Here is a 27,336-nt window from a genome sequence, read left to right as displayed (position 1 = left end):
TCTCCTGTAAACTGGTTCTCCTGTAAACTGGTTCTCCTTTAAGATGGTTCTCCTTTAAGATGGTTCTCCTTTAAGCTGGTTCTCCTGTAAACTGGTTCTCCTGTAAACTGGTTCTCCCCGTGAGTTGAAATAAAGTTTAAATGAAACTGGTTCTCCTGTAAACTGGTTCTCCTGTAAGCTGGTTCTCCTGTAAACTGGTTCTCCCCGTGAGTTGAAATAAAGTTTAAATGAAACTGGTTCTCCTGTAAACTGGTTCTCCTGTAAGCTGGTTCTCCCTGTGAGCTGAAATAAAGTTGAAATGAAACTGGTTCTCCTGTAAGCTGGTTCTCCTGTTGGTTCTCCTGTAAGCTGGTTCTCCTCTAAGCTGGTTCTCCTGTTGGTTCTCCTGTAAGCTGGTTCTCCTGTAAGCTGGTTCTCTTGTAAGCTGGTTCTCCTGTAGTTTTAAATGCAGGTGTATCTGGAGTCCCTCCACCTGCTGCAGCTCTCTTTTCTCCCAGAGGAGGAGAAGCAGCAGCCAATAGCAGGCGAGCTCAGAGCTGCAGCAGCCAATAGCAGGCGAGCTCAGAGCTGCAGCAGCCAATAGCAGGCGAGCTCAGAGCTGCAGACGTCACAATGAAAACACAGATTTAAGATTTCAAGACATCTTTATTTTATCAGACAAATATTTTACAGAAACAGACATTTTGTCAAAGTTTAAAAAATGGCACAATTACCCGAGGAATGTTGAGATGATAAAAATAAATATATATCTATTTTGTTTCTGTTTGTCTTGTTTTTAAAGTTTGATTAAAACCAAAAAATATATATATATTTATTGTTAACATTTGATCCAAATAATTGAAAAATAATCCCAATAAAAAAAGTAATCTGGCACTTTAGTGGGTTTTCTGTCGAGTAAACAAAACATTTCTAAAATTGTTTAAATTTCAATCAAATAGTCAGAATAAAAAAAATCTAAAAATCATGTTTTTTTAGATTTGTACAAAACGCAGAAACCTGACATTCCTACACCCAGCAGATAAACAAACAACACAAACATGATGACATAATTTAAGGAGTTTTATCTTAATATACTTAATTTGTAATAAAACCTCCAATGAAAAATATACCTCTGAATTTACATCGTCTCTCACCAGAGATCACTTCCTCGATTCATCCGAGAATATCCATCTCAACATTTGGCCATAACTGTGCTTTAGCAGGAAGTGTTGTAAATATCAGATGATAAGGAGCTTTATCAGTACCTTAAGAAGTATTGGAGGTCACCTTAAGAAGTATTGGAGGTCACCTTAAGAAGTATTGGAGGTCACCTTAAGAAGTAGGTCACCTTAAGAAGTATTGGAGGTCACCTTAAGAAGTATTGGAGGTCACCTTAAGAAGTAGGTCACCTTAAGAAGTATTGGAGGTCACCTTAAGAAGTATTGGAGGTCACCTTATGTGCAGGAACAGCAATAAGAAAACAGATGAAGGGAAATACGCTTTATTTTTTAGATTGATGTGCCTTAGATGTCTGTGTTTTACCCAGGTATGGAGCTGAAGTCAAGAAATAGGTAGCAGAGGTCTGCAAAACGACTGCAAAGAAGGACAAGCACTATCTTAGCTTAGCATAGAGCAGTAATACAGGGAGAAACAGCTAGCTTAGCTTAGCATACAGCAGTAATACAGGGAGAAACAGCTAGCTTAGCTTAGCATAGAGCAGTAATACAGGGAGAAACAGCTAGCTTAGCTTAGCATAGAGCAGTATTACATGAAGAAACAGCTAGCTTAGCTTAGCATAGAGCAGTAATACATGAAGAAACAGCTAGCTTAGCTTAGCATAGAGCAGTAATACAGGGAGAAACAGCTAGCTTAGCTTAGCATAGAGCAGTAATACATGAAGAAACAGCTAGCTTAGCTTAGCATAGAGCAGTAATACATGAAGAAACAGCTAGCTTAGCTTAGCATAGAGCAGTAATACAGGGAGAAACAGCTAGCTTAGCTTAGCATAGAGCAGTAATACATGAAGAAACAGCTAGCTTAGCTTAGCATAGAGCAGTATTACATGAAGAAACAGCTAGCTTAGCTTAGCATAGAGCAGTAATACATGAAGAAACAGCTAGCTTAGCTTAGCATAGAGCAGTAATACAGGACGAAACAGCTAGCTTAGCTTAGCATAGAGCAGTAATACAGGGAGAAACCGCTAGCTTAGCTTAGCATAGAGCAGTAATACAGGGAGAAACAGCTAGCTTAGCTTAGAGCAGTAATACAGGGAGAAACCGTTAGCTTAGCATAGAGCAGTAATACAGGGAGAAACCGCTAGCTTAGCATAGAGCAGTAATACATGAAGAAACAGCTAGCTTAGCTTAGCATAGAGCAGCAATACAGGGAGAAACAGCTAGCTTAGCTTAGCATAGAGCAGTAATACAGGACGAAACAGCTAGCTTAGCATAGAGCAGTAATACAGGACGAAACAGCTAGCTTAGCTTAGCTTAGCATAAAGACAGAAAACTAGAAAGAAACGCTATCCTGGCTTTGTAAAAGTAGGCTACCTTACAATAGGAAGAAACGGCTAGTTTAGCTTAGCATAAAAACTGCGAAATGTGGACATGAAATAGGAAAGTTAGGAAGGCACTATTTGTTCTAACTGTGGTTTTAAGGGGAGTTGAATTCTGGAAATCAAAACAAGAGATATCCAAACTCCCAGAAACGTATTTTCAGGGCGTCTCAAATGATTAGCGCTTATAGTGACGACAGCGAGTTTTAAGACCATGCTAACTTTCCCTACTACTTCCAGTCATTATGCTAAGCTAAGCTAAACACATCCTAGACTTGCAGCTCCATACTCCATGTTTTGTGGGTGTATTTTTTTTACTCTAAATACAGTTTAATTCAAAACAAGTTATGATTATAAAATTATTTGTTGGTGATTTTTATCTAATTTAATGCCTGAAAATAACACAAATATGGACCCTTGTCTTTTCGGATATAGTGCCGTGTTGTCAATTAAAGACTAAGAAATTAAACACCTAATTTTGTCTACGTTTTAGAAGGAAAGGGACAAAGCGTTTCTCCCATAACGTGGATTTAATCCTGTATTGTCCGTCAGCATCTCTGTTAATTCTACTATTTATTTACATCCAAACATACAGATGTCACAATACGCTGTTCATCAATTCAAAAAGCCCTATCTTCTATAATATGTGTTTATGTGCAGCGTGGCTGAACCCATCGAGTGGTTGGCTTTAAAGATAACATTAAAAAGTATTAAAACATTTCGGCCGTCTTCGAGCCGAAACGTCGTCAGACCGTCGCGGCAGCTTTTCGATATTAAAGTGCACAAAGACAAATATATTCCAGAGCTTTGATCTGCATGGCTTTCGTCCCTGAAGTCCGACACGAGATGGGACCAAAGACAAACCCACTGGTAGTTTAAAAAAAGGAAAAATATGGCACAGTATCACCACTAAAAATCTCTCTAAAGCAGTCGCTGATGGTCGGGGGTTTCGTCCAATCACTTGACGCCGTTCGTGGCGTGAGGCTGAATCACGATGGGTGCATCTTCACCTGCAGGGAGTAAAGAATAACAGGACATTTATTAAGTTTCTACCGTCTTATTTCTAATTTTGCAGCAAAGCAGCAACACGTAGAAGGTTGTTTCAAATGGAAAGCATAGATGAGGAGGCCGCATTAGAGAGAGGACTGTGCATCGGTACGGACGAGGATTAGGGCCACGAGTGAACTAAAGCAAATACATATATATATTTTCACATGTGGTCGTAATCATCGTCCATGCATCGGGAATATTAATCGAAATAAGAACGACTTTCCCCAGAAGGAAATGAGCTTTTGTTAGAGTTGCTTTAAAAGTTAATGAAACAACAGAGAAGATGAAAGTACAATTTGTGCAAATAAATATTTAAAATGACAATCCAATAATAAGATATTCTACATTCAGATGTTTTGCTTTCCATCAGGTATCACGGATTAATGACATATAATAATGTTAAGCAACAGCCATAGAGAGGCGAAGTCCCGCCCTTCTACTTCCGCCCCATGGGACCTTATTTCGTAAAAAGTATGTTTTGAAGTCAATGGAGAGAGAAGGATTATCTCTCGATCCCGTTTGAATTGTACCACGAATTACACACAAGATGTTTGTCAATTTAAAAGATAATTTCAGATCATCAGAAAAAAAGGGAAAATCTGTACGTTTGTTTAATAAAGTACAAACACTGAGGAAAACAATAAATTAAAACAATAATTAAAAACCTTTCTGAAAATTCCAATTTTTTCCAAGTTAACTTTGAGTTTAAGAATTGTTTTGTTTAAACATTATTTAAGAACAACCTTTGTGGTCCCAACCGTGAGTGTGATTGTCCTTCATAACAAATATCAAATAATTGATCATAAATATAAACAAATATAAGATAAATACAAAAATAAAACAGGTCGCAGAACTAACGTACACATTTCATTTCTAACAAGACCTTTTGATTTGAAATTAGTTTTACAAAAATGTCAAACTGGTATTTTGTCGGATTATTTTCAACAAATCAAACAATTTCTTGACTTCCAGCTGCTTTTGGAGAAGATACACTTTAAAACTCAAACTGTGAGTTGATCTGTGATTTCCCCCGACCTCGATAGAGGGAGCTCCATGGGACCTTATGTCGGAAAAAGTATTGAAGTCAATGGAGAGAGAAAGATTATCTTTTGATCCCGTTTGAATTGTGCCATGAATTACACATATGATGTTTGTCAATTTAAAAGATAATTTCCATGTCAAAAAAGTCACAGCTTGTCGTAAAACTGTTGAAATATAAGACTATGAGAAATACGCAACTAGAAAGACTACAAATCCCAGAGTCCCGGTCCCGCATGCTGGCTCTTATGAACAGACTATCTCCCCTTGTGTGTGCAGCTCTCAACATGCCCAGACTTGGAGTGATTTTCACCTCTTTTAATACTTTCCGCCTCATTCTGAAAGAAAGAAGTGAAATGTGCCAATGTGACGGCCGTCTGGGTGTGTGGTGCGAGATGGGAGATGTAGTTCATTGAGCGGTTTCACACAAAACAAAGTGTTACTTCACAGTTTCACCACACATTTGTATTTTTTTGACTTCCTGAAATTGACAAACATCATATGTGTAATTCGTGGCACAATTCAAACGGGATCAAAAGATAATCTTTCTCTCTCCATTGACTTCAATTCATACTTGTTCTGAAAGAAGGTCCATGGAGCTCCGCGGAAAGGGAGGGACTTGGCCTCTCTATAGGTGTAAGCGAGCACATGTATTAATAAGCAACGATAGCACATTTTAAAACAGCGTCCTGTAGAAGTGGTAGGAAGAAATGTTAGCAAGTGATTCGGCAAACAAAGCCAGGAGCTGCTGAAAACCAACCCTCCTGGATGTTCTGTGAGTTAGTGAAGCAGCCGAGAGAACTTTATAACTTAACTATACCTGCAGAGTTGACGAGTGTTTCTGAAGTGTGAGCGCTCGGCTGAATAATTATTACATGGTCTGCAGCTGTGAAAAAGAAAATGGAACACTGAGAAAAACCCCTCTACTTCTTATCATCAGTGTTTGCACCAGCTGAAGGTCAAAGCTGTTACGACCTTTCAGCAGCAGACGGTGAAGGACACTCTGCGATCTCTTACTCTCGACTGCGCGTTAACTGGGACATGATTGTGGTTTAAAAACAATATGACCATATAGGTGAAATAGAGTAGATGACGTATCTACCCTGAAGGAAGCAGCTGGTTCCCTCGACAAAAGAGCAACGGGATTTCTCCAGAGGGTTTTGGAAAATAGCTGGAAATAAGATCTGAGGAAAACCAACCTGTTTGATAAATGCACGTTTTGTTCAGCCGGATAATCTCCACGTGTCTACTCTACTTTCATCATGTTCTAATCATAAATCTAACGGACAGAAGCAAAATGCTAACGTGGTGCTATAAACCACACGTGTCAAACTCGAGGCCCGGGGGCCAAATCAGGCCCGTGGTGGATTTAATTTCGGCCCGCAGGATAATTTCTAATTCCTATTAGATCTGGCCCTCCGGTATATTGCACGCACACCTTCCCTCCATCCTGAGGGTCTCCTCAGCTCAGAGCCTGAGCCCAAACATTGATGACCTTGCACCCAAGATGAGATGCCAAGTGTCTGAGCTAGCATCACAGAGCAGCACACTGACTTTAATGGATGTTTCCTTCTGCACTTTCTCTCTCACGACAACAGGGCATGTTTGGTTTCTCTTTGAGGGAAATAGTTTTGTTGAAGCTGTTGTTGGCCTGTGGGAAAATGTACTCATAAGAAATGACTCTGGAGAAGCTGCAGATAGAGCCATAAGAAATGAATCAACTGATTATTTAATGTTTAATGTTGTTTTTATAGGCAATCATTTAAGCTTTGTTAGTTCCAGGTTTAATATGTGCAATAAGTTCATTTCAATAAGTTCTGTAATAACCATTGAACCAGTCCGGCCCTCCACTAGTACACATTTATTAATGTTGGCCCACTGTGTGTTTGTGTTTGACCCCCCCTGCTCTAAAGGAACTGCAGCCGAGTCCAGCAGCACGACTTCAACGTCACGCCAACTTCAGATCCATATTCAAACACACAGATTCTAGATGGAACGAGTTGAAGCGTTTGTTTGAACAGTCTGCAGGAGGCAGGGACTTGCTTTCAAGCAGAACAGAAACTAACTTAGAGGAGTGTTTACGTGTTCGGCGTAATGACGTACAACGACCTCCACGACTTCTGTAGTCCTATTCAGCCACTTGGTAACAACCATCGTTTCTCAGACACGTCCACTCTTCAGAGATCACCAGTGGGGTCACTGCTGATGATTTAATGTAGAACAAAACGTGATCCGTCTCTTCAGTGCGTCTCAACCACAGACCTTAGTTCAGATACTTTCCTAAATCCTATGGAGAAATCCCATTGGCTCTGAGAAGAGGGAACAGGAAGTGGAGAAATGCTGACTCACTTCCTGGTTTTAGGACTCGTCACTGCACCACTCGACAGAAATCCACCACAACCTCTGACCGCTAATTCTGTCTAAAACACGTTAAAGGATAAAGCTGCTCTGACGTTGGGAGAGTTGGACAAAGTTTGACGGCCAAACACTGACTTGGTGAGATTCTTGTCACCAGCTCCCTCTCAGATAGAATCTCCTGCTGCGATGTGGTTGTGAAATGCAACAAGCACTTTCACAACCACATCGTTGTGAAATCCATCCACTCTGGCCTCAGGTGCTCGAGAGCAGACGCAGGTAGATCAACTTGTGGAAACAAGTCCAATTGCGTGTCATCCTTGCACAAGAGGCCGTGCTAATCTTCTCTCTAACGTTTCACACAACGCAATAGAAATGTGTGAATTCATTGTTTGGTGGACCTCGCTGTGATTTGTATAAACTGCCGGGTTAATTCAGTCTGTGTCTTTATGTGGGATTCATCCACAGAAGGGATGAAGCCAAAACCACCCTGACATCTCCTCTGCATCAAGCCCCTCTTCCTGATCTGCGTCTCATGAGAGTTTGATCGTTTCACGGATGTCTTGAAATACAGAGGGACAACACTTGTCGTTTCAGATAACCCTTCTGACAGTGAGTTGTTCCAGCAGCTGGAGGACACCGTCTGAATCTTCTTACCTGCGTCCTGGTTCCTGATCTCTGCCTCCAGGTCTTCGGGGTCCACATAGGCAAAGTTTTCCTGTTCTTCGCTCGTCTTGCACTTCCCACAACAGAAGCAGCAGCAGCAGAAGCAGCAGCAGCAGGTGAAGATCCCGCAGCAGACCACCAGGCCCTGAACACAGAGGAGAGGAAAGCTGAATTAGGGGGGGGGGGGAACCCATGATGGAATTGCATTAATTTGCAACAAGTACGGAAACAAGTTGCAGCAGAAAGACTTTGTCAATGATCTACGAAATGATCCACAAGTTTCTGTTCGATTGAGTCCCTTGAAATAGATCTGTAAATAGTTTTTAAATACATTTCTACAACGCCGCTATCAATTAGGAATGGGGCGATCCATAACTATTGCAGTTTTATTTCTTATTTGGGGAATCAACTTTTCAGTTGGTCAATTCTTTTTTTTGGGTTAGCAATTTTTTATTCAACGTTTTTTTAAGTGAACTTTTTTTGGTAAATATTTTTTTGAGTCTTAACGTTTTTGTAAGTCAACTTCTTTTGGTCAACATTTTTTTAAAGTCTACTTTTTTTGGTCAACGTTTTTTTGAAGTCAACTTTTTGTTTTAGTCAACTTAATTTTTGTCCAAAAAAAAATTCACTTCACTTTTTTTTACTGTCTTTGCTCAACTTTTTTTTATTGGTCAATATTTTTTTTTATTCAACTTTTTTTTAATTTAACGTTTTTTTAAGTGAACTTTTTTTGTAATCAACTTTTTTTTTATTTAACGTTTTTTTAAGTGAACTTTAAACTTTTTTTTATTAACGTTTTTTTAAGTGAACCTTTTCTTTGGTCAACATTTTTTGGTCAACATTTTCTTTCAGTTAACTTTTTTTAACTCAATGTTTTTTGCTCAACTTTTTTTTATGTTAACTTTTTTTTGGTCAACCTGATTGAAGAGTTTTTCACCTGTCGGCCTCCATCTGAAATACACGTTTCCTCTCACCTTGAACCAGCACTTGGACATGAGGAAGTAATATTTGACGCTCTCGTCCCCAAACTGCTCGGCGACGTAGAGTCCCATCGAGCCGTACTCATCGTAGATCTTCCGTTTGTTCTCATCGCTCAGGATGGAGTTGGCGTTGTTGATTTCCTTGAATTTGTCCGCTGCCTCTGGGTTGTCTGGGTTTTTATCCGGATGATGCTTCAATGCCAGTTTCCTGTAAATAAGGGAGTGAGAGTATAACTTAGATTAGCTTTTTATTAGCAACCCCCCACTTGTCTTTTAGTCTTTATTATTTACCTCCCTCTGTATTGTTTTATAGCTCTCAATCTTTTATTTGTATTTATGTTGTACCGATATGTTCACTTTGTTTTATATTTTATATTGTTGCGTCGACTCAGTTGTCTTGTGTCTTATCCGTCAGAGAGAAACCATCAGTTCCTTTCCATTAGTGCACTCAAAGGACCGGTTGGAACTTTAAGAGTATATAAATATAAATATATAAATATATAATATATACAAAATAATGTATTATATTACATGACTGCCTCTGCACTGTAACTGATAGGGTAAAAACTTCATAATTAACTACGTCTGAAAGCAGAAGTCATGGGCAAAAAACTGCAAGTCTCTTCAGTGCACAGGTCACAAAATGAGATGCATTGTGGGGCATGTAGTTTATGGACAAGTGATATTTGTGAACACACCTGTATGCTTTCTTTAGTTCCTCTGGCGACGCTCCTTTCTTCAAATCAAGGATCTTATAAAGGCTTTCTCCTGCCGTCGACATTTTACGCTGAGATCTGTTTTGGTCCTCCATGATTCAAGATCTGGAAGCTGGAACAAGTAGAATATAAAGAATATATATTATAGGAGAGGACTCTTTAAAGTAGAGACACTACATACTGATACACACCTGAACATCAGCAGGAGAGGACTCTTTAAAGTAGAGACACTACATACTGATATACACCTGAACATCAGCAGGAGAGGACTCTTTAAAGTAGAGACACTACATACTGATATACACCTGAACATCAGCAGGAGAGGACTCTTTAAAGTAGAGACACTACATACTGATATACACCTGAACATCAGCAGGAGAGGACTCTTTAAAGTAGAGACACTACATACTGATATACACCTGAACATCAGCAGGAGAGGACTTTTTAAAGTAGAGACACTACATACTGATATACACCTGAACATCAGCAGGAGAGGACTCTTTAAAGTAGAGACACTACATACTGATATACACCTGAACATCAGCAGGAGAGGACTCTTTAAAGTAGAGACACTACATACTGATATACACCTGAACATCAGCAGGAGAGGACTCTTTAAAGTAGAGACACTACATACTGATATACACCTGAACATCAGCAGGAGAGGACTCTTTAAAGTAGAGACACTACATACTGATATACACCTGAACATAAGCAGGAGAGGACTCTTTAAAGTAGAGACACTACATACTGATATACACCTGAACATCAGCAGGAGAGAACTCTTTAAAGTAGAGACACTACATACTGATATACACCTGAACCTCAGCAGGAGAGGACTCTTTAAAGTAGAGACACTACATACTGATATACACCTGAACATCAGCAGGAGAGGACTCTTTAAAGTAGTGACACTACATACTGATACACACCTGAACATCAGCAGGAGAGGACTCTTTAAAGTAGAGACACTACATACTGATATACACCTGAACATCAGCAGGAGAGGACTCTTTAAAGTAGAGACACTACATACTGATATACACTTGAACATCAGCAGGAGAGGACTCTTTAAAGTAGAGACACTACATACTGATATACACCTGAACATCAGCAGGAGAGGACTCTTTAAAGTAGAGACACTACATACTGATATACACCTGGACATCAGCAGGAGAGGACTCTTTAAAGTAGAGACACTACATACTGATATACACCTGAACATCAGCAGGAGAGAACTCTTTAAAGTAGAGACACTACATACTGATATACACCTGAACATCAGCAGGAGGGGACTCTTTAAAGTAGAGACATACTGATATACACCTGAACATCAGCAGGAGAGGACTCTTTAAAGTAGAGACACTACATACTGATATACACCTGAACATCAGCAGGAGAGGACTCTTTAAAGTAGAGACACTACATACTGATATACACCTGAACATCAGCAGGAGAGGACTCTTTAAAGTAGAGACACTACATACTGATATACACCTGGACATCAGCAGGAGAGGACTCTTTAAAGTAGAGACACTACATACTGATATACACCTGAACATCAGCAGGAGGGGACTCTTTAAAGTAGAGACATACTGATATACACCTGAACATCAGCAGGAGAGGACTCTTTAAAGTAGAGACACTACATACTGATATACACCTGAACATCAGCAGGAGAGGACTCTTTAAAGTAGAGACACTACATACTGATATACACCTGAACATCAGCAGGAGAGGACTCTTTAAAGTAGAGACACCTGCACCTCGTTGTCCCCATAGTGTGTCTCTTATTATGTGCGTAGTTTCTTTATCTTATCTCATAGACTAGTCTCTACATTAGGATTTGCATGTTAACTCAATAAAAAAATAAAAAAACCAGGCCAGCTCTATCAACTTGTATCTCTGGGGGGTGAATAATAAAAATTCCTCACTGAGTACAAAGTCACATTTAAAGCACTTTTAATTGCCTATAAACTCTTTGAGGAAGTAAATAAAGCAAAAATAAAAGATGAAGTACAGCATGCTGGGAGTCCAGACAGCCCATAATATTAGCTATAATGCTAGATAAACAAACATAGTTTCAGTTAATTTAAAAACGCACTTTCCTAGAGTCAGATATTTAACTTTAAACACTTTTATTAAAGTTAAATCCTGCCGGGTGACGTCACGACCAACAGCTAACAGAGCTAGCTAACTTTAGCATCAGCGTTAAATCTCACCTCCTGGAAGATGTCCTCTTTCTGTGTCAGATCATAAAGTCCCGAGAATCTCCGCTGCTGCTGGTGCTAACGTGTGTTCCATAAAGTGGAGCAGTTTGTCAGGTGTTATCTTTTAAAAACTTCTCCTGATGAGAAACAGAGGAAAAAGTTCCGCAGAGAAGCAGGAAGTCACCGCAGGCCGGAAGTACGTCACTTAAACCCTCGTCAATGTATGAAAACAAAAACAATTAAAAAAAAAGAAAGTATTTATTATTAACATTACTTTAAATCAACGCAGCATTCCAACCAAATCAATACAAAATAAAAATAATAATGTTTTAATTTATAATTCATAGGTAAATATTGATTATCCCTGACACATTATAGTCAAACATTATTAACATTTATTTTTAAATCTGACTACCGTTTATATCCATGTAATCCTGATTCGTCTGATTCTCACCTCACGTCTCCTCTGATGGCTCTCTCAGGATTGTTGACATCCTCCTGAATCCATCTTCTTCTTCTTTTATTATTATTATTATTATTATTTATAGACACATGCATTCTCCAACATCTGGGCTAGCTGTGTTGTAAATGTATTATCTTTTTAATTTACACACGACATCTATTGCACATCTGTCCGTCCTAGAGGGTGTCGCAGTCTGCTCCCTCACTCACCTAACTTCTGCAATAGCACCTGGTAGTCACACCCTGGCCGTGTCTCATTTCTGAGATTCCCCTCTTCGACTCCTATCCTCGACTCCTATCCTCGTGTCTCAGTCCCGCCCACAGGAGATGCGAGCTGAGGACTGAGGAGGGGAGCCGAGGAGAGAGGAGCGGAAGCAGCAGGCGGTTAGAGAAATGAGAACTCCTCTCCTCCGAGCGGTCATTTTAAAGAGACGTCCGTTAATGATGACAGGAGGCACAGCAGCCCTCTGTCTGATGGACAGGTGTTTGTTCAAACTGATCGAGAGGAGGGAGGGTTTTGTGGAGTGAAGTAACTCAAACAATGTGTTCATGACGACTTATAGTTTTGCTTTTAATTAATTCACAGTGAGTGCGGTATAATGAGACAATAACAGGCTACAGATGCGGACACACACACACACACACACACACACACACACACACACACACATATATATATATATATATATATATATATATATATTTATATAAATATATATATATATATATATATATATATATATATATATATATAAATATATACAATTTCAGAATCAAACAAGTATGAGAGCCCTCTCATAATAACGTAACACTATCAGAGACTGGATATCCCCCCCTCTCCCCCCTCTGGTCGCTATAATGAGGAAATTAAATTACGGGCCAACATTTTTATTTACAAGTATTAAAAGTAAGCATGATAGGGACACCAAACCAACTGAGACCTGTCTGTCCGCCGCAACTACACACTGTACCACACACACCTACAGTTCCTAAAGCATATAAACAGGCTACAGCTGTTGTGTATTTTATTATGTGAAGCACTAAATGGTTTTAGAAAAAGATTGACTCTTTGTTTGTAGATATCTACTAAACTAAAGCAATTAAAGAGAGTATACTGAGTGCTGTGGTGACAGTTACGGGACATAATTCACTGAGTCGTATAGTATTTGTTGCACCACGGACGAGTTAGTGAGTGCACCGGTGTTGTTGTGACACTAAAGAGACTTTGTAACACGTGTTTATTTGATCCGTGATTTAATACATTTGTGGTTTAACTGAATGCTTTGTACTTGTTGTGGTATTTTGTAATGACAATTAAGTACCTCTGTCTATTTTCTAGTTTTCACAATGCTTGAAAGAGCATTAAAGGAACTGCATCCGTTGAGACTCTGCTTTGTTTATTACCGAGGGCAGCTGCAAATATTATTCAATTATTAAAAGCAGGCTGACACTGAAACTGAGATTCCTGAGTTTCTTTTCCTTTTTTCTGTCGAGGAAGTAAAGGAACCTCTGGATGTATGTGTTATTTGAGGTGCGATATATGAATCAGCAGCTTTAAGACTTGAAGAAACTATTATTTTATGTTTTCTGTAATGCACCTGAAAGTGGGCAGGACCGGAAGTGCACGTTAGCGCCTTGTGCTATATTTTTCTAGAAAAATCCTATTATATGTTCAAGTTTATAAAATAATTAAAAACGATATACAACTTTTTTACTTTTTTTTTAACGAATAATATGCAATCTTTGAACAGATGGGTATAAGTACGATAATTATATTCTTTACAGTCAAAAAAAAGAAAGAAAGCAAAATGGTCCAAAGTCCATCAAGTTTTTTTACATCGTGTATTTGTAAGGAAAGCCAAATGGTCCAAAATGACAGAAGGCACCATTAGTCAGTTGATTCCATCATGGAACGGGCTCCCATCGGGAAGTAGGTTGATTCCCTCCTGTCTATCTGAGTTTACAGAACTCAGCAGTGTCTCCATGAAAGTAATAAAGCCGAACTCCGGCGTGCAGCGGCTGAGTGAAAGTGGTCCGGACTCTGTGAAGGAGGGTCATGGAGTCAGAGATGCTGTAGAACGACAGAACACCTGCACTGTGATCCAGGTACACCCCGACCCTGGAGGACCGACGACCGGCGACTTTAGATTTCAAATCGTTATGGTTACAGTCAAACGCCCAGGATTTGTCATTTCGTCCAAATACTTCAGACCCACTATAATACCCCTCTGATCTGCTGATGTTCTTGTAAGCGACGGCTACAGAAACGCCCCCCAACCCTCTCCACTCCACCTCCCAGTAACACCGCCCAGTCAGACTCTCTCTGCTCAGGACCTGGCAGCAGTCGGTGAATCCGTCTGAGCCAACAGAAGAAGCCTGAAGACGACTCAGTAATGTTGCTTTTCTGTTCCGCTCAGATAACAACAGCCCACTGTAGGCTGTGTTTGGATCCAGAGTGATTTCACGGGAATATTGTAAGAATCCAGCTCTGGTTTTTGGCTCTGGTGGAGACAGTAAAACCAGAGAGATGTTGGTCCACTCGTCTCTCAGGACGTCCTGGAGTTTATCTCTGAGTGCTGACAGAGCCGCTGTCACGTCCTCAAAGTATCTGAGAGGAAGGGTGTTGAAGTTGAATGAGGGTGTAGATGCTCGGGTGTTGAAGCTGGATGAGGGTGTAGATGCTCCGGTGTTGAAGTTGAATGAGGGTGTAGATGCTCTGGTGTTGAAGCCGGATGAGGGTGTAGATGCTCCGGTGTTGAAGTTGAATGAGGGTGTAGATGCTCCGGTGTTGAAGTTGAATGAGGGCGTAGATGCTCGGGTGTTGAAGCTGGATGAGGGCGTAGATGCTCGGGTGTTGAAGCTGGATGAGGGTGTAGATGCTCGGGTGTTGAAGCTGGATGAGGGTGTAGATGCTCGGGTGTTGAAGCTGGATGAGGGCGTAGATGCTCGTGTGTTGAAGCTGGATGAGGGTGTAGATGCTCGGGTGTTGAAGCTGGATGAGGGTGTAGATGCTCGTGTGTTGAAGCTGGATGAGGGCGTAGTGAGACGGGGCAGTAAGGAGTAGCTGTGCAGGAACTGGTTGTGGTCCTCTGTGTGAGACAGCTGCTCCAGCTCAGTGTCTCTCCTCTTCAGATCACTGATCTCCTGCTCCAGCTTCTCCCGGAGCTCTCTGACTCGACTCACTTCTCTCTCCTGCTGGGATCTGAGCTGCTGCTTCACATCAGAGCTTCTCTTCTCCATGAGACGGATCAGCTCAGTGAACGTCTTCTCACTGTCCTCCACTGCTTTCTCAGCAGAGCCATTGACGGCCTCCACCTCCTGCTGAAGCAGCTTCACCTCCTTCTCTCCGTCCTGGATTCTCTGCTGGATGTTTAGTCGACTCCCCTCCAGCTCTCTCTGCCTCTCAGTCCTCTCTGCTGTAGCAGACACCGTGTCGTGGCCTTTGTGTTCGTCCACAGAGCAGAGAGAACAGATACTCTGCTGATCAGTGCGGCAGAACATCTTCATCACCTGGTCGTGACGAGAGCAGATGTTCTCCTGGAGCTGCTTGGAGGGCTCCACCAGCTTGTGTTTCTGTAATGCAGCTGATTCAAAGTGAGGCTGGAGGTGTGTCTCACAGTAAGAGGCCACACACTGCAGACAGGACTTACAGGCTTTCAGCTTCCTCTCAGTGCAGACATCACATCCCACATCCTCAGATCCAGCCTCAGCATGTTGGAGTCCAGTCTTCTTCAGCTCCTCCACCAAATCTGATAATGAGGTGTCTTTCAGCAGGACAGGCGTCTGGGAGCAAGTCTCTGTGCACTGAGGGCAGCTGTGGACTTGCTCTCCATGCCGGTGGTGTTTCATACAGTCCATGCAGTAGCTGTGTCCACAGGAGAGACTCACCGGGTCGTCCAGTGGATCCAGACAGATGCAACAAGTTTCCAGCTGAACTCCTTTCTGAGACATTTCCCCTCCGTGTGCTCGTCAGATATTTACTCTTTCTCAGAACAGAACCAATCTCTTTCTGTCGTTCACCAGCTGCAGTGAGTGAGGACTCCGAGAGGCAGGGGCTGTTAGCTGTCCTTGCAGAGTTGTTGGACTTTTAAAGAGCAGACGGTGGTTTCTCTGTTGCTCCGCTGAACTCCTCTCGACTGTTTCCTGAGAAGTGAAACCAGTCTGAGCTGCTATCTGAGCAGCAGTGAGTTGGTCCCTCCCCTCTTCAGACTGCAGATCAGAAGGGGAGGGAACAGGAAGTGTGTGAGCAGAGCTGGGTTAGAGAGCAGGAGGAGACACAGTGTGTTGGTCCCTCCCCTCTTCAGACTGCAGATCAGAAGGGGGGGGGGAACAGGAAGTGTGTGAGCAGAGCTGGGTTAGAGAGCAGGAGGAGACACAGTGTGTTGAAAACAGAGCTCACTTCAGCTTTCAGCTAATCAGTCAAAGTCAACTTTATTGTCAATCTTTCAGTTTGTGTGTAGAGACAGAGTGACCGAAATACACACACACACACACACACACACACACACACACACACACACACACACACACACACACACACACACACACACACACACACACACACACACACACACACACACACACACACACACACACACACACACACACACACATATATATATATATACATATTAATTGTATTTTTACAAAAAATGCAGACACATTTCAATTATTATTATTATTTAATTAATTGTTCTTATTCTTTATTATGTTTATAATTATTAAATTAATAAAACACAAACACAGTCCAGGATCACATCTGCTCCTTTACCTGTGGTTTTAAAATACTCATATGTCTGTCTGGAAAGAATCTAACCCTGTCTGGATGGGAAGTCTAATCTTTTCCAAAAGTGGAGTAAACCCCTGGAATCTCTCGCTGTTAAATATTGTTTGGAGCTTTCTAAATGAACACAGTCAAAGTCAACTTTATTGTCAATCTTTCAGTTTGTGTGTACAGAGAGAGAGATCGAAATAGCGTTTCCCACAATCCTGAATTTAAAAACAAATATATAAAGATATGTGTGCAAATATGTATATCCTATATATACACAATCAACAGACAGATGTCTACATGTGCACACATTAAAGGTAGGGTAGGTAAGAATGGAGAAACCAGCTCGAGTGCGCCAGAATCTGAAAGTACGCAGCCGGTGTCGTTACCATATGTGTTCGGGGTAATATAGCTGTGTCCCAATTCCTCCTCCTGAGGACCCAGCCTCCTGAGGACCCAGCCTCGCAGTCCGCGGAGGACCCAGCTTGGGTCCTCTGCGGACTGCGAAATGAGACGGTCTACGGAGCATGTCCTTGTACGTCACCGGCAGTTACCCCTACATTTTGCCGCCCCCGTCACCTAGCAACCAGCTGCAGTCACAAGTGCCGGTAATAATTTCTGACACTAGGCAAAATATTTTCAAACTGTTTTCAAACTGTTTTCAAAACTGTTTTCAAAACTGTTCAATATGGAGTCAGATCTAGCTGTACTTATTTTGGTGTTAAATAATATGTTTAAATTATTTTCCCGAGGTCACAACAGGCGCACCATCTACTTCCGATTAATGGAAGACCATTTCCAGGTAATGATACTTATATCTATTATCATATGATAATAGATATTATATAAATATATTTGTACTGTATTTTTAACTAACAGTAATGTTAATATTAGGCTATAATACATGTTTAAAATGTTGTTTCTCAGGTTGAGTATAGCTTGTGTATGTACATATATATATATATATATATATATATATATATATATATATATATACACAAACACAGAGTATCTGTATTTTTAGCTAACAGTAATGTTATTAGCATATAATACTGATACAGATTTAATTTCAGGTTGAGTATAGCTTGAGTGTATATATAAACATATATATATAGTATATATATTTATTTGTGTATATATCAATAAACATATATATATATATAAACATATCAATAGATATATTTATACACATAAACATAGAAACAAAATGCTCTTCACTTATTTAACCCTCTTTTCTCAACCTTTCCCTCGACCAGCCAAGGCCCCTGTACTGCAGGATCAATTTAAGCGTCCCTGTTCTGGACAGGTTTTTCAATGACCAGGATATACGCCCTGATTTCAGGCTGAGCAGGGAGTCCCTGAAGGTGCTGCTGGACCTCCTGGGTCAGGACAGGAGACACGGCTGGGGGGCCACAATTGCGACCCTGGTGTTCCTGTTCTGGCTGGCAAGGGGGGCATCATACAGGGTGGTCTCCAGAGTTTTTGGGATGCCTAGATCCACGGTACATCGGATTGTCCACAGAGTGACTGAGGAGGTGGTGGCCATTCGCCACCAGGTCACCCACCTCCCCAGGACAGAAGAAGACCTGGAGGCTGTGTCGCGTGGGTTCGCAGGGCTGGCCAGACACAGAGCCTTCAGGAAAGCTGCTGGAGCAATCGACGGCTGCCATGTCCGCATCGTGCCACCAAGCGGCCCTGATGGTCACTGTTACAGAAACAGGAAACTGTTCAGCTCAATTTTGCTGCAGGCTGTTTGTGACCATCAGGGCCGCTTCATCGACACATACGTGGGCCGGCCTGGGTCAGTCCACGACTCTAGAGTGCTCCGCCACAGCCCACTCTATCGGCGGGCACTCGACCCTCCTCCAGGGCACTATATCCTCGCAGACGGGGGGTACCCCTGCCTCCAACATCCACTTCCCCTCATCACTCCCTACAAACGGCCGCTGCAAGGTGTGGGACCCCAGCGCTTCAACAGCCATCACTCCCGGGCACGCTGCATCATCGAGCGTGCCTTCGGGATGATGAAAACAAGATTCAGGAGTATCTTCCTATAAGCGCTGGAGGTGCACCACCCCTTTGTTCCTCAAGTAACTAATCACTCATTAGGACATTCTGATAATACTGAAGAGTAGATCTGACATGAGGTATAACATATATATATATATTTCTGCCAATTTAAACATTTCAGATCATAACAGCATGTGCCGTCCTCCACAACATCTGCATCGGGGCCGGCGACATCATGGCCCCAGAAGAGGACATTGTGGAGGATGTAGCGGAGGATGAGGGGGAGGATGTGTTGGAGGCAGTCAGTGGTGCTCCTTGGCGGGACCAACTGTCTGCAGAGGTGTCTGCCCTGGAGGAGGTTCCTGGTGACCACGATTATGTGTAAAGGTATGTAGAACAATTGACGAGCTGTGATCAAATAACATCTTTTGTTCCTATCTGCTGCTGAAAACATCTTAGTGACATGGCAGCCGTCGATTGCGTCCGCCCTGCGAACCCTAGCCCAACAATCCGATGTACCGTGGAGAGAAGCATCCCCAACAGCTCTGGAGACCACCCCAAAATGAAGCCCCACCCACCGTCAGAGGACACCAGGGTCTTAATTGTGGCAGCCAGCTCCAGCAGCACCACCTGGGACTCCCTGCTCAGCCTGAATATGTATATAGTTTAAATGTTGTTTTATTTGTATGTTTTATTTGTATGTTATGTTGTTCAATTAAATAAATCATAAGTTTCATATTGCTCATTACATTTATTTATTTATTACATTATTTGTCCACTAATCTTTCTAGCAGAGTAAAAAGCCTGTTGATGTTCCCCCTGCTCTCCTGGGCTGCCTCCCTCTGCAGCTGCATGTCTTCTCGGATGAGGTCCATTAGCCCATCCTGGTTTTTTTTCTTAGGCCGTGATGGCCCTGCCTCAACTCGATCCTCATCCTCGTCCTCCTCTTGGTCCCCCACTGCTGCACTTGGCCGTGGCGTGTCCTCTGGCATGGAGGATATTAGGACAGGGGGGCAGATGGAGGGCTTCTGTCCTGATATCTCGTCCAGTGGATAAACCATGGCCAAGTTGCAGCAGTGGGTTTCCCGCTGACTCCCTCTCCTGACCCTGGGTATTTGCCATCCTAAAGGCAGAGTAAAACAATCATGGCAGTACAAAAAAAACACCAGCAGATAAACAAATGTCAGCAAATGTGTTTATTAACTTGTAAAACTCACATACTTTATATCTTTTTTTTAAGTTGTCCCACTTCTTCTTAGCCTGCAGGGGAGTAACACTTCCCTACAGGCCCATATCTTCCAAAACCGTCCTAATCACAGAGAGAGAAGTCAAAAATCTAGTATTATGAATAAAACCATAACAATGTCACAAGGACACACACGCTTAGGAAGAAATGTTCTTTCTGTTTTTAATGGTGGCATGGAGCCATCCCTACACAAATACAACAAAGAGAAAAGGCATTGTCCCATATACTAGTTGTGTTATTAGAATGGACTGTATGAAATGAGGGATGATTCATAAAATAAGAACCATACAAAGTGGATATTGTGCCTTACCTCCAAGCGATGCTGGCGGAGAATTTGGCCCCCGTGAAGAGGGCTTCATTCTCCCCGCGCATCTGGATACATTGCGCAGTCTGCTCCTTGCTCCCTATCAAAACAAAATTGTTGCAGTAAGATTTGTATAACAAAAGCAGTTAAATAAATTAGCTTTATAATGAATCCCAACAATATGAAAACCAAACAGGGTTTAGAAATATTTTCACTTCATATTATTTTATGTATGTAATATAAAGAAGACATCTCCAATTGCCCGTATATTTAAATACACAAATTAAATAGGTTTACTTTTCTTTCATGTTGTTTACTATTTGGGTGAGTACATTTAAAAACGAATCCAGCTGAAACCGTTGTAGCCGTTGATGGGACGTTACAAGCCTTATATATTTTTTAAAACTCATTCGTCACCGTCACCCGTTGCATCCTGGGATATGGTAGACCGCGGAGTGTACATCAGATGTATCCTCTAAATCTGGGGAAAGAAGGCTGCATTTGCGGACCGCATCCGGAGGAGTCTTGTCTTTTTTTTGAATTGGGACAGCCTTCGTTTGGCGGAAGTGACGTATGCGGTCTCCGAATGCATCCTCAGGAGGATGCGGCCGCTGAATTGGGACACAGCTTGTTACTGCCCTAAGTCATTTCAAGATGGAGGAGTATGATAAGGCCATCAGCTTCCTCCGGGACTCCATCCATCTGTTTCGGGGCCTGAAGATCGGTCCCAAGGGCAGCTGGAAACCAGTCCAGACAGGACTGGTGATGGCAGCTGGTAGACCTGACAACACCACCTGACAACACTAAAACCGAGTCCTGTGTGCTCTACCACCTTGCAGGATACATCGTGAAAAGGGTCATCAGCTTCTCACTTTGTGACAGATGCCAGTGTGCCCTAGTGAGAAATGTCAGTGATGGTGAAAATGAGAGAGCTGGTCTGCTAGTAACCGTCCATCTGATGAGGTTTTCACCCTTGTTCAGAACGTGGAGCAGCTGTTCCGTGTGAGGACGAGCGATTCCCTCATGGAGTCCTCAAATGCAGTGTCACAGCTGGAACAAGAAGCCATTTTGCTGGACAGCAACCTTCCCTCATGCCATGACCTGAAGAAAGAAATCCTCTCAACATACATCAGGCTAAGGTTAAGGATTGCATCATTGATATATAAGCTGCTAGCGATTCATTACTGAAATCTTACCTTCAAAGCTGAGGAAGTTGCGCTAGCTAACTAGCGGGCAATGCTAGCTAAATTGGTTGGAACAACAAAGATAACATATAGATAATTACGCTGTGCATCAAATGAAGACCAGTATGAGCATCATAAAGGGCCTCTGGGACAATATAGACGGTTGATCATTCAAAAGAGTTCCATATTTCAGCAACTTACCTCTGGAACTAATCGACGCGCCGTAATGTAAGTGAATGAGGTCCAACCGGTCCAACGCCCACAGGACAATATTTTGAACTATTTCGATGTCCGGAAGTAGGCGCCGCCATTTTTTACAACGGAGGTCTAAGGGAGTGAACTAACTCTTATCTCTCTAGGGCTCTGGTCATTGCTATCTGGATGTTAAGAGCATGGAGTGTTTCTGAAGTGAATTACCTACCCCACCTTTAAGACATAAATAAAAGCACAACAATCAATAAATACAAAACAACAGTCACTTCAATATCTTTGGAAGATTGCTGGGTTTGAGATAGTCAGTTTATAATTGTTTCCCTGTGTGTTAGAAAGTCATGTTGTCTGCCTGTTGTCCTTTTCCTCATTTAACTTTGCATTTTCACTGGACCAGTCTTGTATTGATGTTGGGTAAATAGTGAATGTTCCTTCTGCATCAGAGTAGCTCATGATAACAGAGGCCCTACGTAGCTGTGTAGCCGGATGTCTGACTACATGGATGACGCTCATGAGACACTGTTGAAGTTATGATAGCTATGTTCCTCAGGTTGCCATGACGACACAGCCCCGAGAGAGACAGACATATGACTGTCATGTGTGTTGCTTTCGCAGGCCTCAGCTGATCTGAACTAACGTCAGAATACTGCTTCATATTCCTCCATCTTGTTGACTGCTGTAACAAGGCCTGATTCTGAGGCCAAGCCGGTGACCAGTGATATTTTTCTAACAATGAATAATCTGATTGTTTGTTGTTTTGTGTACCTGTAATGAAAAGATCAATAACATATAAATGTGGGGAAAAAAATACTCATGTTTAATATTTAATCTGCAGGTTTGACTCGTTCTGGGTCTTCTTGTAATTATCATCAATGTTCAAATCAAAACTCACCTCTTCAGAACTGCTTTGAATCTGTAATTAATGTTGTGGTTTATAATATATCTGAAGTGTGTTGTTTCTAAGGTGTTTTCAGTCTGTAAAGTGTCTTTGAGTTTTAAGAACAGCGCTTTAAAAACAAAATGCATTATTATTATTATTATTATTATTATTATTATTATTATTATATGTTGTAGGCATGTGTTACGTTCCCTCCTGGACCCGGGGTACAAAGGGAAGTAACAAAATATAAAGTAACCGGGAGAGAGAAAAAAGAAACTGATTTCTGAAGCCACAAAGTGAGGTTTTAATTAATGAAAAAGTAAAGAGGCTCACCAGCCAAATTGCAAAACAAACTTAAGTAAATAACAACAACTTTCTTCCAAAAGAAAGTGAGTAAACAGTATGACACACACAACGGGGAACTGGAGCACATCTCATAACAATTCACCAAAACACAGGTTACTGGCACACAGACACCAGGCAGCCGAAGGATAAGGAGAGAGAGACTGCAGCCTTCCTCAGGTCCTTCATGGAGGCCCTGATTGGGGATTGGGAGCACCTGGGGGGAGACAATCAGAGGGAGAGGGAGACACAGACACACACACACACACACACACACACACACACACAAACACCAGCACCCACTACGGCACGTAACACCCCTCTCCATTTGGCCACAGTTACCAAAACACACACATTATACAGTTCACAAGCATACTAGAGAGAAACACAATCTGCTAGTGTTGGGTCCTGGGAGCAGACTCAGCACTCAGGGGCAGGGCACCGGCAAGGATGAAGGACTGTGAGCCACTACTGTCTCGCAACACCCTGACCTGCCGCTGGTCCGCCACCTTTCCTGACAGAGAGACAAAGGCAGTAGAGATGAACGGTTTCAAACACTCCTCAGGCCCTTTGTTAACAGTGGCCCGTCCACACTGTGTTAATCAATCCCACCCCTTCTGGGTGCTTGCTATCTGCTGCCTTCTTTTGCTTCCAAGCTGCACAGTCTGCTATCAAAGGACCAGGGCCATGGCAAAGAAAACAAGACTTTTCTAGCTTAGGATCTGACAGTGGAAAACTGGCACAGGGGACGTGTGTGTCAGGAGCTCTATGATACGAGTCTCGCTGCGGGGAATCACACTGAAAAAAGTGGCGGCGCTAGGGGGTGGCTACTTGGGCTCAAGCCCCGGATGTTTTCTGAAAAGCCCCGGATGTTTCACTTAAAAAAACAAAAAAACAAAAACGTCTTGGGAGTAATGTGCAGTACTGGAGTCCACCAGAGAGGCAGCCGCTGCGGGACATTAGCCTGCGTACCGCGTAGCCTGCCCTGAAGAAGAAGTGATCCTTCCTAGTGCCTGACGAGTTTTAAGCTAATAGTCTATAAAGTTATGGATATTAGAAAGTTATTTTCATCGAAGCAGGCGCCACAAGCTGCAGCAGAAGCAGCAGTATCAGCAGCTGACAACAATGTCATCACCAGCAGTGAAGAAATGGATGATGTTTCAGGTTTGAGAATCTAATGGTGATATCTGCAGTCTGGCTGACTGAGTAAGAAGTGAAAAAGAGTGATGTAATGTTATAGCTAGTATACATGGAGTAACCACACTAAGTATACCCTTATATGTTAGTATGTATACAGAACATGACTAACAATGATCCTAAGATGTAACGTTAACCCTTCATACCTCAGTCTGCCTTTAAGACACTAAAATAACGTATTCCAATTTTATACCGGCTCTCGTTTCAGTACACTTAACAACGGAACCATAGCAACGGAACTGACAGGCAACCCTCAGAATCAGACTCCGATTGGCTGTGACTGCATCCACTCAGAGTGTCCGATTCAGAAACGTGCTTCTTAAACTCTTTACGTCACAAACAAAGATGGTGGATGAGAATAGATCTATAAAACGATAAGCAATGCGCCAGAATCAAGGAGACTATCCGCATCCTTTAAAACTCTACCCACATTCGTTTCACCGAAATAAGTAAAGGACTGTGTTTGAGTGAGTTAAGGCATTAGTTTGCTTCATTAAAGGGTGTTAATGAATAAGTGTTCTCCAGTGCCTTTTGTCCGCTTCAAGGTATTATTAAGGTAGGGTTAGTGTTGCTTTCTAAGTGCACCAGATTGATGCTTTTAGCATGCCCCCGGACCCCCCTAGAGGAGGCGATGACCCCCCCTAAAGGATGTTCGGTCCACCACCACTTGTAAAAAATAGCACTTTACCCCTGCACCCCCCAACAACTCCTGGGCTAAGCCCCGGATCTCCTACAATCCTAAATCCACCACTGGACCTGTCAAAGAGGATTTTCTTCTCCCTTGCGAAGTCCACGTAAGTCTGGCCAGGAGTTTTCTTCAGGCAGCGTCGGCCTCAGGCTCATACGCACTGAGAACAGCAGCTTCCACTTAGTCATACACCAAACTATCCCCGACAGAAAGAGAAGAGCAAGCCTCCTGGGCCTTGCCGACTAGCTTGCACTGTACAAGAATGGCCCACACATCTTCTGGCCAGCGCAGAGCAGCAGCAATGCACCAAAGTTGGCCTCCACTTCTGACTCACGAAAAACAGGGACCAAAGAAATGTGTCAACTCACGTGGAAGGAGGCAGCAGAGCTGAACATCCCTATCACGCTCCTCCTTCTCCCACTGGAGACGAGCCACACGCACTTTTATTCTGGCATCTAATTTAGAGCCTGTGACAGAGGACTGGGCAGAGAGCGGGTCAAAGTGAGGCACTAGCGCTCTGAACACCAGGCGTAACACCAACGTGGCCTTCACCAGGAGATACTGCTGAGACAGCCCCAGCCACCGTGCCAGGAGATTCCACTGAATCAGGCCGACTCAAAACCCCCTGCTCAACTATCCCAGTTAGCAAAGTAGCCTTGAGATCACTTTTAGCGAGAGCAGTGGAGACAAAGATATCATAGTGGTCAGCAATGAACCGCAAGTCAACCTTCCTACAGCAGTCTAGCTGACACACAGTAGGATTGGCCACAAACTGATCCAAAGTAAAAGCCATACTCAACAACGGCCAATTACAAGATTTGAATGTATATATATATTCACTTTTTTTTTAAATGCTGTGACACACCAACCTACCACTAATGCTTCACACACATTGACACCAGTCTTCCAAATAACAAACTTCCTCAGATCCTGCCTACCACAAACTTACCTACCTATCTTCTGGAGCGTGCCGGGCTCAAGGCGACTTTAAAGGCAAACACCAGCAGCCCAAACCCTGAAACGCCTGCCCCCAAATGGGACTCCCCACCCAGGATTACCCCGAAAATAAAAAAGGCAAAATAATAAATGAGTGCCTGAAGGAAGGACTGATTCAGCCCAGCTAGACACTCCCTCTCTAAACTGAGGAAGCTGTTCAACAGCAAGAGACTTCAGCCAACGCTTCACTTCTATTACTACTAAACACAATATCAACACTACACAACAAACAATCAATTACTCACTCCTTGTCTCAAAGATCTCAGACGAGTCCCCATGTGTCACGTTCCCTCCTGGACTAGGGGTACAAAGGGAAGTAACAAAATATAAAATAACCGGGAGAGAGTGAAGAGAGGAAACTGATTTCTGAAGCCACAAAGTGAGGTTTTCATTAATAACAAAAGTAAAGAGGCTCAGTGTCCTCAGAGTGGAGGTGTCCTCAGAGTGGAGGTGTCCTCAGAGTAGAAGTGTCCTCAGAGTCACAGTGTCCTCAGAGTGGAGGTGTCCTCAGAGTAGAAGTGTCCTCAGAGTGGAGGTGTCCTCAGAGTGGAGGTGTCCTCAGAGTAGAGGTGTCCTCAGAGTGGAGGTGTCCTCAGAGTAGAAGTGTCCTCAGAGTGGAGGTGTCCTCAGAGTGGAGGTGTCCTCAGAGTAGAAGTGTCCTCAGAGTGGAGGTGTCCTCAGAGTGGAGGTGTCCTCAGAGTAAAGGTGTCCTCAGAGTGGAGGTGTCCTCAGAGTGGAGGTGTCCTCAGAGTGGAGGTGTCCTCAGAGTAGAAGTGTCCTCAGAGTGGAGGTGTCCTCAGAGTAAAGGTGTCCTCAGAGTGGAGGTGTCCTCAGAGTAGAAGTGTCCTCAGAGTGGAGGTGTCCTCAGAGTAAAGGTGTCCTCAGAGTAGAAGTGTCCTCAGAGTAGAAGTGTCCTCAGAGTAGAAGTGTCCTCAGAGTGGAGGTGTCCTCAGAGTGGAGGTGTCCTCAGAGTAGAAGTGTCCTCAGAGTAGAAGTGTCCTCAGAGTGGAGGTGTCCTCAGAGTGGAGGTGTCCTCAGAGTGGAGGTGTCCTCAGAGTAGAAGTGTCCTCAGAGTGGAGGTGTCCTCAGAGTGGAGGTTTCCTCAGAGTAGAAGTGTCCTCAGAGTGGAGGTGTCCTCAGAGTGGAGGTTTCCTCAGAGTAAAGGTGTCCTCAGAGTGGAGGTGTCCTCAGAGTGGAGGTGTCCTCAGAGTAGAAGTGTCCTCAGAGTGGAGTGGAGATGTCCTCAGAGTGGAGGTGTCCTCAGAGTGGAGGTGTCCTCAGAGTAGAGGTGTCCTCAGAGTAAAGGTGTCCTCAGAGTGGAGGTGTCCTCAGAGTAGAAGTGTCCTCAGAGTGGAGTGGAGGTGTCCTCAGAGTAGAGGTGTCCTCAGAGTGGAGGTGTCCTCAGAGTAGAAGTGTCCTCAGAGTGGAGTGGAGATGTCCTCAGAGTCATACTTTCCAAGGAGTGCTTTGCTGATGATCGTCTCTCCTGGGACCCTGC

At 42.8% G+C, this 27,336-nt stretch overlaps 3 protein-coding genes across 9 annotated transcripts; 1 reads left to right on the top strand and 2 right to left on the bottom strand.

The window, feature by feature from the left end:
- Positions 1–625: 625 nt before the first annotated feature.
- Positions 626–12,204, bottom strand: LOC307027698 (dnaJ homolog subfamily C member 5B-like). Of its 7 annotated transcripts, none has more exons than XR_013804721.1 (7): positions 11,561–11,779; positions 9,321–9,450; positions 8,617–8,830; positions 7,634–7,787; positions 5,442–5,507; positions 1,350–3,543; positions 626–1,310 (listed from the first exon to the last, which is right to left on the bottom strand). XR_013804721.1 is itself a non-coding variant. In XM_079695984.1 (7 exons), exons 3-7 carry the CDS (start codon positions 9,431–9,433, stop codon positions 3,491–3,493), a joined length of 600 nt encoding a protein of 199 aa, XP_079552110.1. In that variant the 5' UTR covers positions 9,434–9,450; positions 11,561–11,685; positions 12,003–12,204; the 3' UTR covers positions 626–3,490. The 7 variants fall into 7 exon arrangements, 3 of the variants coding, with proteins under 3 accessions (XP_079552110.1, XP_079552109.1, XP_079552111.1); XR_013804722.1 differs by having other exon boundaries at positions 1,389–3,543; XR_013804723.1 differs by having other exon boundaries at positions 626–1,371; positions 1,411–3,543.
- A 1,507-nt stretch (positions 12,205–13,711) lies between these two features.
- On the bottom strand, positions 13,712–16,176 carry LOC307027699 (tripartite motif-containing protein 16-like). The gene has a single exon (XM_079695986.1). It carries the CDS (start codon positions 15,959–15,961, stop codon positions 13,961–13,963), a length of 2,001 nt encoding a protein of 666 aa, XP_079552112.1. The 5' UTR covers positions 15,962–16,176; the 3' UTR covers positions 13,712–13,960.
- Positions 16,177–17,565: 1,389 nt separating this feature from the next.
- On the top strand, positions 17,566–18,838 carry LOC307027697 (uncharacterized protein; the record flags this gene model as incomplete). The annotated part of the gene is made up of 2 exons (XM_079695982.1): positions 17,566–17,583; positions 18,038–18,838. The coding sequence occupies 2 exons, from the start codon at positions 17,566–17,568 to the stop codon at positions 18,836–18,838; spliced, it is 819 nt and encodes a 272-aa protein (XP_079552108.1).
- Between the last annotated feature and the right edge of the window lie 8,498 nt (positions 18,839–27,336).

This window comes from Notothenia rossii, assembly GCF_949606895.1.
Source record: "Notothenia rossii genome assembly, contig: scaffold_211, whole genome shotgun sequence".
Classification (NCBI taxonomy): domain Eukaryota; kingdom Metazoa; phylum Chordata; class Actinopteri; order Perciformes; family Nototheniidae; genus Notothenia; species Notothenia rossii.
The sequence above is the reverse complement of the archived record's forward strand: the minus strand, read 5'-3'. Positions and strand labels throughout refer to the sequence as shown.

Coding starts and splice junctions, on each gene's coding strand:
- LOC307027698 (XM_079695984.1), bottom strand. CDS start 9,433: ATGGAGGACCAAAACAGATCTCAGCGTAAAATGTCGACGGCAGGAGAA. Junction 8,831..9,320: donor GAACTAAAGAAAGCATACAG/GTGTGTTCACAA, acceptor CCTTATTTACAG/GAAACTGGCATTGAAGCATC. Junction 5,508..7,633: donor GATCAGGAACCAGGACGCAG/GTAAGAAGATTC, acceptor TCTTTTTCACAG/CTGCAGACCATGTAATAATT.
- LOC307027699 (XM_079695986.1), bottom strand. CDS start 15,961: ATGTCTCAGAAAGGAGTTCAGCTGGAAACTTGTTGCATCTGTCTGGAT.